Source organism: Temnothorax curvispinosus, unplaced genomic scaffold (assembly GCF_003070985.1).
Source record: "Temnothorax curvispinosus isolate PA1 unplaced genomic scaffold, ASM307098v1 QBEX01007090.1, whole genome shotgun sequence".
Classification (NCBI taxonomy): Eukaryota; Metazoa; Arthropoda; class Insecta; order Hymenoptera; family Formicidae; genus Temnothorax; species Temnothorax curvispinosus.
Genome location: NW_020216870.1, coordinates 222,347 through 235,886, shown reverse-complemented (window position 1 = coordinate 235,886; position 13,540 = coordinate 222,347). Strand labels below are relative to the sequence as shown.

The following is a 13,540-nucleotide window of genomic DNA, read 5'->3' as shown; positions in this document are numbered from 1 at the left end:
TGATATCAGGGCGAGTGTATCGGAAGAAGAACAGATCCGTACGAGTTCGATGCGACAGGCGAAGAAAATGGCACGAATGTCGATGGTCTCCGACGACAAAGGGACGATCCATCTAAACCAGGATCTCTTTTCACTAGCGAGGGTCTCCAGCCATCCTACAAAGATCTAGATCAAATATTCGACAACTCTGATCCTGATACTTCCAGCGACGAAACGGTAAGTTTAAGTTTATATGTTACAAGTAGTTGATATATACAATCCTGCATCCTACGACACAAGGATAAACAAGGAAAATAGGCGACACCGAAATGCTTGAAAATCATAACGGATGTTGGATAAGATACATTTATGTTCACAGAATTTGAATCAACTACAGATACAAACACCGCCAGGCTCGAACAAATCTGGTGGATTGCATGAGGAAACAAGGGTGGACGGTACGAACAAAAATAATAATCGAGGAGTCACCGTTCTACGACCAGAAGAACTATCCAAGATGTTTCCAACTCCTCCTTCTCTGGAGCATAATCCTGTTGCCTCGCCTTGCCAACTGAGTGATCCCCTTATGGACCAGACTGAGCTGTTGATGCCTTCGCGACCGCTCAGACACCTGCCCGACATCTATCCTAATATGGGTTCTCCGCAAGAAGAGCCAATTGACGATTGGTCATACGTGTTCAAGCCGGCGGCCATCAGCAAGATGGTCGGTTCTTCCAAGTACGCACCTCTCACGAATCTGCCTAGCCAATCTCTGCCATCCATCACACTGCCATCGCACTGCGTGTACAGACCTTCCTGGCAGTGCAATCCTGCTTCCACCAATCAGGCGGACAAACCTCTTCCACCAACCAGGCCCGGATCAGTGCAACAGCAGCAGCAGCAACAACAACAACAACAGCAGCAACAACAGCAGCAGCAGCAACAACAACAACAGCAGCAGCAGCAACAGTCTTGTCCACAAAGTCCGGCGCCACCTTATCGTTCAAACACTCTGCCCGGTAGGCCACCTCCACCTCCGTACGACCAACCCAGTCCAGCTACATCTACCACTTCCTCGTATCTCAATAAAAATCTCAACAGCATCGAGGCGGATACACCGGGACCCGCTCGCGCGCCTGAATCAAATTCCCTCGTAGTAAATATTCTTCTGGGTGACACCGCGCTCAACATCTTCCGCGATCATAACTTCGATAGTTGCAGTTTATGTGTGTGCAATGCTGGGCCCAAGGTTGTAGGCAATATTAAGGGCGCCGATGCGGGCGTTTACCTCAGCAATTCGTGGGCTGGTTCCGCGCTCTTCCAGGACGACGATCAAATCAGATGTAGTTGCGGCTTCAGCGCCGTGGTGAATCGTCGACTCGCGCACCGAGCAGGTCTGTTCTACGAAGATGAGATGGAGATTACGGGCGTCGCCGAAGACCCAGCGGAGAAGAAGAAAGGCTCGCTCACCGCGGTTGCGTGTCCTGGAGCGAAAGCGACCCCGGAGGGTCTCGACACGATACTACCAAATGTTCTCGAGTTACTTCGCGAACAATGCCTGATCGTCCAAAGTTCAGCTAGCAGTCTGTACAGAGCGGCTAGGATATGCGCTACCATGAAAAGCTATCCGACGTTGACGCCGACGGTGAACACCCTGGAGTTTAATGATGGCAACGAGGTGTGTGTTGCCGCGCTCGATCAAGGCAAGCTCGACAGCGCGCATAACGAGAGAGCGGCACGCGTGAATGGCGTGCATCGGTGGGTGTTCCTCAGGGCGCGAGGTCCCCAATGTAGCGGCGACATCGTGCGAATGATGAGGTCGCTGCAGCCGCTGCTCCAGGACGCGGTGCAGAAGAAGTGTACGACACGCATGTGGGAAGCGCCGTATACCGTCACTGGACCGCTCACGTGGCGACAGTTCCATCGTTTGGCCGGTCGCGGCACCGACGATCGTTGCGAACCACAACCGATACCCGCTCTAGTCGTCGGATACGATCGCGATTGGTTGTCATTGTCACCGTACGCGGTCTGCTTCTGGGAAAAACTGTCATTAGAACCGTTCGCCGGGCCCAGGGACGTCGCCTACGTGGTCGTCGCACCCGACAGCGATTGTATTGTCAGTAGAGTCAAGTCGTTCTTCCGAGAACTTTCTTGCACGTACGAGGTAAAAATACAAATATTATTTATTTTATATAAATGATTCGACTCTAACATTAAAATTAACTGTCTGAAAGAATTATTTTGTTTAGCGTTACTGAGATTTTTGTTTTTCTGACATTTTTGAAAAACTACATTAGAAAAAATTTTTTGGTATTATTATATCCAATTTGTAGTTCTCGCGCGATTTGCTCAATTAGTTTTGTCTTCAATTAAAGGGAATATTATAGTTTAGGACTTCGCTTTTTAATTTTGTCGCAGATTTGCCGGTTAGGAAGACATACGCCAATCTCGAAACAACTACGTGATGGAATTCTGCGCGTCGGGAAATCGACTGTGCAGAAACTGGCAAAGCAACCGATGGACGATTGGTTCAAGTTTTTGGGAGAAAATTACATAGGCGAACTATTGAAATTGTACGCTCAAGTGTGTAATCATCGATTGGCCCCGTATCTTACGCAGGTCATACAAGATCGCAGTTTGTTGGATCCCGGTGATTCTCAACCAGCCAATAAGCAGCAGCAACAGCAATCCACAACAATTCCCATTCCCGATACGATGCCAGCTACACCCGATGTATTAACGACAAAACCCGAATCTGTCGGTATGTCTCGTCGATAATCGCATTTTAGCGATATGATTTTAGCGTGTCTGCTCGGGTTGGGGTCTAGCGAGATTCGTTGCCTTTTGCAGAAGGGGAGAATCCGAGGAGCGAGACTCCCTCTTCGAGCACAGCGACGAATCAGACCACTACTAATACAACCGGTAATACGACACCGACCTCGCAAACCACAAGCAACACGACACCGATTACTACGACCACAGGCCCGGACGAGGAGGAGATCGAACCTCCAGCCATCGTTGTCTACTTTGTCGAACCTTTCTCCTTAGGCGGCACCGAGGATCCCGATCGACGACGTCTCGCCATTTTGGCTCTACTCAGAGCTTACTCTTCCGCGATCAATAGCATGCCTGAGAATATGAGATCAAATATTCACGTTCAGGTAATTAACCAAAATTCTAGTACAAAATCCCGACGATGAAGAATAAATAGTTTTAAAACTCAGCTGGTCAGTATTCTAAATTGTGTTTTTACGGCATGTTTTGACAACTGCGATTAATATACTTTCAGATAATATCCTTGGAAAGCATAATGGAATTGGGTCGAGCTCGAGAAAGGCGAAAAATTCAAGACGAGATGAGAGCCTTGGCGTTGAATGTCTTCTTGCAAGGGCGTCGATTATTGAATCATAATTCTACGGTGAAAAGCCTCACTGGTTTCGGTACCGCCGCCGCTGCTGATCTCTTCCTCAAGAGTAAAGATGTAAGACTTCATTGTTAGATTGATTGCTTGCTACGTGTTGTGAATATGATCCGAGTTTCGTTTATGCGCCGCGATATCAGCGAGAACGATATATAAATTGTCTTCACTCGTTTAGTAATATTCTTGCAATTATGTATCAGGAACGAAACAGAGCGTCCTATCGCCTCTACGCACCGGCCTTCGTGCTAGCACCACTGCGTGCGAAGAGCGAAGCTCCCGAATCGTTCGGCATGCCGAGACCCGAAGAATGCGCGGTGCTCTACTTGAGTTACTGTTTGAGCGAGGATCAGTCTTGGCTGTTGGCAGCCGCAACCGATGACAGGGGCGAAATTTTCGAGACCGCTACTATTAACATCGACATACCCAATAGAAAAAGACGAAAGCGCGCCTCGGCTAGACGCATTGGCCTTCAAAAGCTTATGGACTTTATATTGGGCGTGATGTCCCAAGGTGTAAGTAAAAGATTTATATAATAAATTTACATAAATTAAACTCAGCGATATCTGAATATTTGTTATTACAAATGTATACAAAAAATCGATTCGAGCTTCCATTAGTAATTTTTACTCTTATTAAAAACATTTGTTCTTTTTCAGTGCATATTATTCATTTTGTAAATACTGTCTCACATTTTGTATCATTATATTATTTTTATTGCAGGTACAACCATGGAGATTGGTTGTGGGTCGAGTAGGGCGTATTGGGCATGGCGAATTAAAAGGATGGAGTTGGTTACTTTCTAGGAAAGCACTTTTGAAAGCTTCAAAACATCTGAAAGAGATATGCGGACAGTGCAGTCTCTTGTATCCCTCGGCGGCACCTTGCGTACTCAGCGCGTGTTTAGTCTCGCTCGAACCGGACTCTACTCTGAGATTAATGGCCGATCAATTCACTCCCGACGAAAGATTCAGTCAGGCGTCTGTAAACTGCCAGTTATCCACACCTCAAGATGTCACATGTACTCATATACTTGTTTTCCCTACATCCGCTACCACTCAGGTAAGGAAATTTAATTATATATATACATAAGAGCCCAATTATATTACTTCTCGGATACAGTCAGGCTAAACACCGCTGTTGTTTTGACACTTTAGTCGTCGCAGACCGCATTTCAAGAGCAACACAACGTACCCGAGTTGGGAGACGACGAATTGTTTTCCGCTCTGAACGATGACATGCCGGAAGGCATGGAGGGAATGGGTGATTTTAACGATATTTTCAACGTTTGGCCTGAACCGGGCGCAGGTGGTGGACAGAGTCCAAGCGGAAGTCCGCATCGTCCGGAAGGTTCGCCGCATGGAGGAGATGGCGGTGGATCAGGCTTAGGCAATCATGACGGGCCTGGTAGCCCATTTCCGTGCAGCAATACGCCAAGAGTAAGTCATATATATATATATATATATATATATTTTATGAAGTATACGGCTGTACTATATCCATGTGTGTAAATTTATATGCAAGTTTTTATGTTATTCACAGATAGCGACGACTGAGCAAGCAGAAGAGGTTGGCACTCTCTTACAACAACCGCTCGCTCTTGGCTATCTAGTATCGACTGCGCCAACGGGACGAATGCCACCATGGTTTTGGGCAGCTTGTCCGCATCTTGAAAACGTTTGTCCGGTATTCCTGAAGAACGCGTTACACCTGCACAGTCCCGCGATACAACAGAACAGCGACGATTTACTTCAGCAACAAAACGCACCCACTGCTCATCCATTGGACTCGCAGTACACCACTGACGTGCTTAGGTTCGTATGGTATCTTCATTTTAGCTTTTCAGATTTGTCGCGCGGAATTTGTTATCGACGTTATCGTGCAATGTACGTGATTGACAGGTACGTGTTGGAAGGGTACAACGCACTGTCGTGGCTTGCGCTGGATGCAAACACCAAGGACCGATTGTCCTGCTTACCAGTGCACGTACAGGCGCTCATGCATCTCTACCATGCGACGGCAGCTCTCGTCTGACCCACACCCTCTCCCGTTGTAGTGCAGTATATGCACCTCTCTCACGCACTCCTTATTGTACCGTCACTCGGGGCTTTACGAGAGCAACTGATTTCCTATGCCCTTTACCTATACTACATTAGTTAGGTACTTAGAGAGAAAGAGATTGTCTAGGTACAGAGTACGATCCTTCTCGACCACATGTAAAGAGAAACCGAGCCTTTTTTACCTCGGACTCTAATTAATACACAAGTTAGCGCAATGAAAATGCAACGGCTAAAAATGCAAAATCCGGTGAGAACAGCGACTCTCTTTACCATTTTTCTATTATAACAGGCGACATAGATTGTACTTTGTGTTTATGATCGTATCTCGTATTTCGTAAGGAAAAATGAACTGTGCATCCAATACGACCATTGCCAGCGAAAGCAAATATGAGACTTTGCGAATGGTAGAAGCGAAGATGCGAGTGATGAGAGATACTGTGAGAAAGAAAGAAAGATAGGGCAAGAGAGAATGAGAATGAAAGAGAAGGATAACGAGAGAAAAGTACGAAAGAGAGCACGCGCGAACGAACGAGCGAGTGAGAGAGAGAGAAAAGGTGTAAAAGAGAGTGCATAATAAGAAAATGATTTTCGATTGCCTCTCTATCGATAGATAGTTGAATTACAAATCAGAATCTCTAGAAAAATTACGTAACTAAAAGTTTTTAATTGTAAATTGAATTTTGTACAAAGCTTTTATTATTAATGACGACGAAGTAATATAAATGATATTACGTTGTTTTTTAATTTTATATAGATGATATAAAAAAAAAGAGAGGTGGACTTCTTTTTTATAAGCGATGCCTCGTACAAGCCCCTGGTGTGAGATATAAGTATGACGATTATAATATTATATTATGCTCGCGCGGCACTGGGTCGCTGTTATCATGTTTCCTGGACCCGTTAGCGCAATTTTTCGATGCTGTTTGACAAATTTTATTCGGATTAGGTGACCTCTATATATTATACATACATATAGTGTAAAATATTGTTTTTAAATAATTTATGAAGTGAGACATCGCCGAGATTAGATAATTGAGAATGAAAGAGGGAAATATCGCAAGAGTGTGAAAGAGAAAAAGAGAAAGAAAGCAAGCGAGAGAATGAGGAGAGATCGAGTCAGTTATGCAAAGATTGTTTTCCTCCAATTCAACTTTGAATGCAAAAAAAGAAGAAAAGACACGAAGAGCGAAATGTGGGGCGCGTCTGAGTGGAGCCACGGTGGCCAATTGCGTCAGTCGCATAGTACAAATATGACTTGTACATAGAACCCCTAACTCCCTAATTAATTGGTTAATTTACTCACACCCAAACTCACTCTGTATCTATAGTATTTATTACTGGGTAGTACGTCATTATTGGGATTATTATTATTATTAAAATTATTATTACCATTATTATATTAATATTACGAAATACAGTTTTATGTGTATATATATATATATATATATATATTATATATATATATAATTACATATGTGATTTCTCTCGTATTTGCAACGCCCAAGAAATTTTGTTGCAAGCACAGTAGAAACGCGTAGAAAAATGTCTTTTGCTCCTATGAACATATCACTTCTCAGAAAAAAAAACAATGAATAATTGAATCAGATTTTCTTTCGTTTGCCAAGCGATTGCTTGCATATCGAGCTTCGCGCGCACTAATATTTTTCTACTAATCTACATCTCCAATATGATATAGGAATATCAAAGTATTTTCTTATCCAACAGATACTTTTAAAAAGAAAGGAAAATATGGTATTTTCGACACATATACAATATGGCACTAAAATATGAGACTTATTCTGCGGATCAACATTTTATTATTTAGGAGTTTTAAGAAGTTATTATCACATCTCATCTTACAAATTTAACACGTGATTTGATGCTCTAAAAAATGATGAAATCCTGAATCTTCATGACGCATATCTATTGTGCTTGCACTATCTCCCTATCCTTTCTACTCTACACTATAGTTATATCCATTATGGCCGTAGTGTCCTGACTTTAATATAGATACGTATAAAGACCTCGTCTATTTAAGAAGTACGATATATCACACTTTATCCGCTGAAAGTATATTACAGTTATATCGTTGGCTCGAATGGACTAGTATCATGTATATAAAACAAGAATTATAGAACCTTATGATCTATTTACGAGTGTACGGACTAGTATTCGGTCAACGTCGACGGTCGGTCCGGAGAAGGTCTCTCCAGACTGTGATTGATGCCATATGGCCTCAAATGGTAAATTAGATACTCTAGAACGTACATCATGTTCGGTGACACGTAGTGGAATGAAACGGCACTGTCCGAACAGCAGTTCAAGCCATCCTTGGTATCGTAATAGATATACTTCCAATACCAAAAATTCTTGTCTACATGATTTGGTATCAAATGGTGCTCCGGCACGAACGGAAAGAATCTACCGCGCCCGTGAGGATCTCTGGTATCCATCGCGCGTACACCAATCTTTTCGAGACATTTTCCCATCTCCACGTCCTCCGCACCGCCGTTATCCGGTCGGCACTTGGTCTTGTCGGGTAAGCCCTCTTCCACGAATTTGCGTAAGCCTTCCTTACTAAGTACATATCCTGCGCCACCGCTCATGTAACCTTGTTTCACGAAAGGTTTAAATCTGCATCCGAAGTATAACGACGAATTTGGATTGTACGACGACAACATATATCGTAGATTTTCTACTACCACGTATCTGAAAGCATATAAATCCAAACAATAATTTATATAAGAGGGTGAATCAATAATTATTCGCACTCTATTTCTATAATTTATTAGAACAACAATAGAGAACGTACAATTACATCACTTTTCAACATAATCTCCATGCTTTTTAATGCACTTGTTCGAACGTTCCACAAGCTTGCATACATCCTCGGGGGAAAAAATGGGACAAATCGACGCCCTCTTAAGAATCCAAGGAAGTGAGATATGGACTACATGCAGGATGCTCCAATATAAAAAACTCAAGTTTCTAAAGCGTTTGAACAATGTGGACAGCAGTATGTGGGCGTGCATTGTTATGCAACAAAAAAACACCTTTCGACAATAGGCTTCATTATCATCGCGATTATCATCTGTTTGACCCATTTAAAAGAGATCGTCGATTTGATACAAACCAACATGTGCAAAAAGCGGCGCATGCATAGCTGAGAGATAAACCAAAAACATATTTTTCCGAAGATATATGCAGGTTTGTGGAACGCTAGAACAAGCGCATTGAAAAGCAAGGGGACTATGTTGAAAAATTATGTAATTGTACGTTCTCTACTGTTCTAATAAATTATAGAAATAGAGTGCGGATAATTATTGATTCACCCTCGTACATGTGTATACGATGTATACAATAAAGCAACTCCTTTGATTTTGTCGGACAGTGTTATTCATTTAAAATGACAGCTAATAACTATGAATTTTTTCTATCACATATTTTTATTTTTTTCTAATTTGATCGCTATGCATTTTTTGACACTGCTACTGAAAAAGATACCATTAAACATTTGTGCTACTTATTTTTGTACACTACGCCGTAAAGATAAAATTTATCGCAAAGACAGAATGTACACTACCGTTCAAAAGTTTAGAAGCACTACTTTTTTAAGAAAAACAAAACAGTGCACAGTGGTGCTAATACTTCCAAAGAAAAATGTCATATGAGAAACTTTACTGTCTGTTTTAACTATTCGACACAGTATTATTTGTTTCTAAACATTTTCCAAGGAAGTATTTCATTTAAAGAATTTTACGGAATAAACATGCTATTATTCTGTTATGAAGAAAAAAAAAGTTTTCATGGTTTTGAGTAAAATGTAATAAATATGCAAATAACAATTATTATATTTTACTCAAGCCATGAAAGCTTGTTCTTTCTTCATAACAGAATAATAGCATGTTTATTCCGTAAAATTCTTTAAATGAAATACGTCCTTGGAAAATGATTAAAAATAAATAATACTGCGTTGAATAATTAAAACAGACAATAAAGTTTCTCATATGACATTTTCCTTTGGAAGTATTAGTACCGTTTTTTTCTTTAAAAAAAATAGTGCTTACAAACTTTTGAACGGTAGTGTATATGCAATTAGTGACTACGTTGTAAAGATCGTGAACAGAATATACTTACGTATCGTCGTCGGCTTTCATGAACCAATCTACTTTATCTTTGTACTTCTCATAAGCGTATTTAAACGCTTCTTTGGTTTTAGCCCACAGATTATCTCTACCCTCCTTTACTGGCAACACTACAGTGGGTAAGCTGGCGTCTGAAAATGACCGGTATGAGTACAATCTTTTTATCTGTATATCACAATCTTTATTTTTATCTTATGACGAAATACCTGCCACAGAACTCATAAAAAGAAGTACATTGCAGCGTTTTCCCCATGTCGCTTTTACGTGACGAGCCTTGCTCTGATGATTTTTCGGACCAGTCATAACCCAGCAAAGAACACGCACTTTTTTCGCCATATCCTGAGCTATTCTATCTTCTCCTTTGTGAAAATCTTCATCATCGCCATGAAATTTTACTTCTGTTTCAGGACCAATCTATTAGAAAATTTAGCGATAAGATATAGAAATCATTTCACAATCATCTAATAGTTGTAAGAAAACATCATTTTTTTTGCATATACTTTAATCAAAAAAGAAAAAAGATTCTTTTAATTTTCCTCAGTGATCGGTTTGGTCATAACCAATCTATTTAAAATGTTGTAGCTTGGAACATAAAATATACCATTGCGTACCTCTGACTCCAACTCCGAATAATGATGAGGATCTCTGGAAAGGCTAGAACTACCTGGTACCCAACTGAACATGTGCGGTACATCTCTCGAGGATGTGATGAGCAGACATGCCGATAAAAAGCCGAAAACCATTCCAGCAGCGAGTGTCAGTATAAATCGCCGTCCACTTCGACCACCTGTGTAAAAAACTAATTACTGTATTTTCTAACTGCTATAATTTCACATTTACAAACTATGGATTAATACAAGATCAGACAGAATCAAACATGAGTTCATTTACAGGGACTTAGACACTTACTATCGAAACTAGGAAGCCGCTGCTGTACCATGATATATAATATAAATTGTAACTCAACTCAATAACGCTATAAATGCTTGAATATAAATTGCAGTCTCCTTCGCATTCATTTTTTCTCGTATAAATGCATGATATATTTTATCACTGCCCTCTGAAATATTATATAAAATATTATCTAATTTTATAATTAATATTAATAATAATCTAAAATGTTATATAAAAAGATATATTACTGTTTAGTGATTAATAGAAAAGAGAGAATATTGTGTTGAATATGTGAAATGGAGTAAATTAAACGCTTTTGAAGTGTTACAATACCTATATTATCTCACGACGTGTAAAAATCTATTTACTATTGAGCAAAACTTAATATCTTATCGCTATCGAATGGTTAGATTTATAACTATGAATCAGGAATAATCAGGTACAAAATTACATCTTTATATGTTATTATTGAAATGTCAATTGTTATAATACTTCATTTCAGTTCTCTTTCATGTAGCAGTTAATCGTTTCATAACATAGAAATTAATGTTGTTACATCAACTAGCCATTCCAATATAAATGTAGGCTGGATTCGGGGAGCGCGCTATTAGCGCTATTTGCTTGTTCTATCCTTGTTTTACACCTGATGAGCGATAAAGACAGAATGATGCAATAGCGCTAATAGCGCGCTCCTCGAATGCAGCCCTAGTTCATGTAAATTTTTAAAAAACCTCGCCTATTTTTTATTAACCCTTCGCAGAACATATATAATTTTGTTGCTTCCGTCGAACAACGTGGGTCTTTTTAGGCCAGTTAAGATTTTCAAGCTGTAATAGTGCCATAAAAAATTTGAAAAAATTTAAGTATACTTATATATGCCTGATTCTTGTTTAGGTTTTTTTTTATGAGTCCGTAAAGTCTCCGAAAAATTCAAAACTGAAATATCGACTAGGTCTAGCCCCACTTGTTCTGCGAAGGGTTAAGGGATTTTGGGCCATGAATGTACACACTTGACTATATGCATTTGTAGAGGAGGTTGATAGAAATAATAATAACATGGTCTGAAGTCTCAAAAACATGGGGAAAGATATTTTCTGCGGCGTGAATTTCGCATATTACCATATGTAATATTAGCTAATTGGCACTAAAAACTTTACATTATTTAACTTAAATATTATAATATTACTAACTTTATATAAAATAATATCCAGATGATTCAATGTTGTACGTCAATGGCCCACTTTGGGTGAGGTTCTTTATAAGATAAACTCATTATCATCTAATAATTTCGTATACATACCTGATCAACAGGATGTTTGATAACACGATAAACTCTTTAAGGCCATATTTTAAGCTCGTATATCAAACTTGTTACTCACAATAGGATAGATAAAAATGTGCTTCGCCGAGCACATCTTTTCTCTTCTCCTCTTCTGTTTTTAATCAAACAAGATTGGTAATGAGTGGTATGTATATGAGTATATCTGATATAATACAATTTCTTCTCCAATTCAGAGGACTGTATCTGAAATCAAAAGAATCTTGAAGACAACAGCCAGGAAGGTAAGAAGCGATGAAACTACTTGAAGACAACGCTACACTTTCACAATACACGTTAACTTTTTGAGTTAAGTACGCACTTCTTTCTCTGGACGTATGAACGGCCCGTCGTTGACAAGTGATCTTTGACAATTGTTTATGATCGTCGTGGCGATGTTAGATATGACCGTCGCCTTACTGATAGTACTGCCTCAATATTGCGGGACGTTATCTCCAAGCAGGCGAAGCGCGATTTATTACGAATGCATCGGTGCGCCTGAGCCTAGGTGCGAACACAGAAAATAGTAAAATATGCAACGCGCGGTCTGCTATTATGCAATGCCCTAATTACGCGCACATGTACACCACATGCGAAAACTGGGAAGAAGCACGTTCGACGCGAAGCGCGTTGAATAGAGGCGACACGTCAAGCAAGCGACGTTGCATTATCTCGAAAGTTGGCGAAGAGAGAGAAAAATGAGTCGTGCAAAAAAAGGTGGTGATACGAGAGCGCGGAACGCGGCGGGGAGGAAGGGACATTTTTGCGACAGTCATCTGTTTTCTTTTATTCGTTCGCGCTTATGCCAACACTGCTAACAAGTACCAGCAAGCTGCACGGCGCGCTCGTTTGTCAGCACGGCTTTTATTACTCTATTTGCGCAATTGCGCAAATATTGATGCGAACCTGACCGATATTGTCGCAATTCGATATCGTCGTCGCCGTGCACCTCGCGCGCGTAACGCAGAGTTTTCATTCACAAACCGAGGGTATCGTATCGCCCAGTCGCCGACGGTGCGCCGGGGAATGTTCGTCGCGCCTCGTCGCAGTGGTAGTCGCGCAGCTCATCGGGGAAGAATCCTCCTCGCCCCTCGAGTATCCACACTCGCGGTGCTCGCGGATCCGGGTACACAGTGTACACACGCGGATCCGGACCCGCCTCCTCGGAGAATCTTCCGAGAAGCGCGCGCTTATCGCGAGAACGTGTTTTTACCGCATCGGGAATGCCGGAACCGAGCGCCGTCCGCGTCGGCTCGCGGCGATCAATTACGAGATTAGACGGTGGAGTCGACGTGTCCGCATCTCTCCTCGCCCCGGCGGCCCCGCGGGATTTTACAGACGAGCGCCTTCGAGCCGCGGCGCCTTCGTCCCGCGTTGTCGCGAGCAGCGCGTGAACGGGCACAAAGGAATCCGCGAGCATTCAGCAGCGGCGATAACAATCTGCGATGATGCGCGCGTCGCGCGTCTTGCTCTCCCCTCTTCTCCCCCATCCCTCCCAGCCACCCTTCGCGAATCGCGATGAGCGTGCATGCGCGACGTGTCGCGTATGTACATACATACGTACGCGCTCACTCAGCTCACTGGTCGGAAAATGTCCGTGAAAAGGTCGTCTCCATTCTGACTCGCGGCCACCATGCCGTCGACCGTCGACTTCGTACTTCGTACCGTATCGCGAGGAAGCGTCGGGGGAGGCGACCACCGGCGAGATACCGATACGAGATACGAC

At 41.9% G+C, this 13,540-nt stretch overlaps 2 protein-coding genes across 7 annotated transcripts in view; one reads left to right on the top strand and one right to left on the bottom strand.

Annotated features, from left to right (window-relative positions):
• LOC112456717 (mediator of RNA polymerase II transcription subunit 13-like) overlaps positions 1 to 6,851 on the top strand; it is a 31,621-nt gene extending 24,770 nt beyond the window's left edge. For all 4 annotated transcript variants that reach the window (XM_025019447.1, XM_025019449.1, XM_025019448.1 and 1 more), the window contains 10 exons: positions 10 to 216; positions 359 to 2,143; positions 2,398 to 2,740; positions 2,830 to 3,140; positions 3,269 to 3,460; positions 3,601 to 3,912; positions 4,121 to 4,459; positions 4,555 to 4,836; positions 4,940 to 5,211; positions 5,299 to 6,851. In XM_025019447.1, the coding sequence (XP_024875215.1) occupies positions 10 to 216; positions 359 to 2,143; positions 2,398 to 2,740; positions 2,830 to 3,140; positions 3,269 to 3,460; positions 3,601 to 3,912; positions 4,121 to 4,459; positions 4,555 to 4,836; positions 4,940 to 5,211; positions 5,299 to 5,431 (4,176 nt within the window). In that variant the 3' untranslated portion in view covers positions 5,432 to 6,851. The remainder of the gene's footprint in view (positions 1 to 9; positions 217 to 358; positions 2,144 to 2,397; positions 2,741 to 2,829; positions 3,141 to 3,268; positions 3,461 to 3,600; positions 3,913 to 4,120; positions 4,460 to 4,554; positions 4,837 to 4,939; positions 5,212 to 5,298) is intronic.
• A 403-nt stretch (positions 6,852 to 7,254) lies between these two features.
• LOC112456718 (glycoprotein-N-acetylgalactosamine 3-beta-galactosyltransferase 1-like) lies at positions 7,255 to 13,254 on the bottom strand. Of its 3 annotated transcripts, none has more exons than XM_025019450.1 (8): positions 12,799 to 13,254; positions 12,137 to 12,318; positions 11,797 to 12,021; positions 10,512 to 10,662; positions 10,214 to 10,401; positions 9,809 to 10,016; positions 9,595 to 9,733; positions 7,255 to 8,166 (listed from the first exon to the last, which is right to left on the bottom strand). In XM_025019450.1, exons 4-8 carry the CDS (start codon positions 10,540 to 10,542, stop codon positions 7,623 to 7,625), a joined length of 1,110 nt encoding a protein of 369 aa, XP_024875218.1. In that variant the 5' UTR covers positions 10,543 to 10,662; positions 11,797 to 12,021; positions 12,137 to 12,318; positions 12,799 to 13,254; the 3' UTR covers positions 7,255 to 7,622. The 3 variants fall into 3 exon arrangements, with proteins under 3 accessions (XP_024875218.1, XP_024875220.1, XP_024875219.1); XM_025019452.1 differs by having other exon boundaries at positions 10,214 to 10,389; positions 12,799 to 13,252; XM_025019451.1 differs by lacking the exon at positions 12,799 to 13,254 and having other exon boundaries at positions 12,137 to 12,677.
• Positions 13,255 to 13,540: the final 286 nt, after the last annotated feature.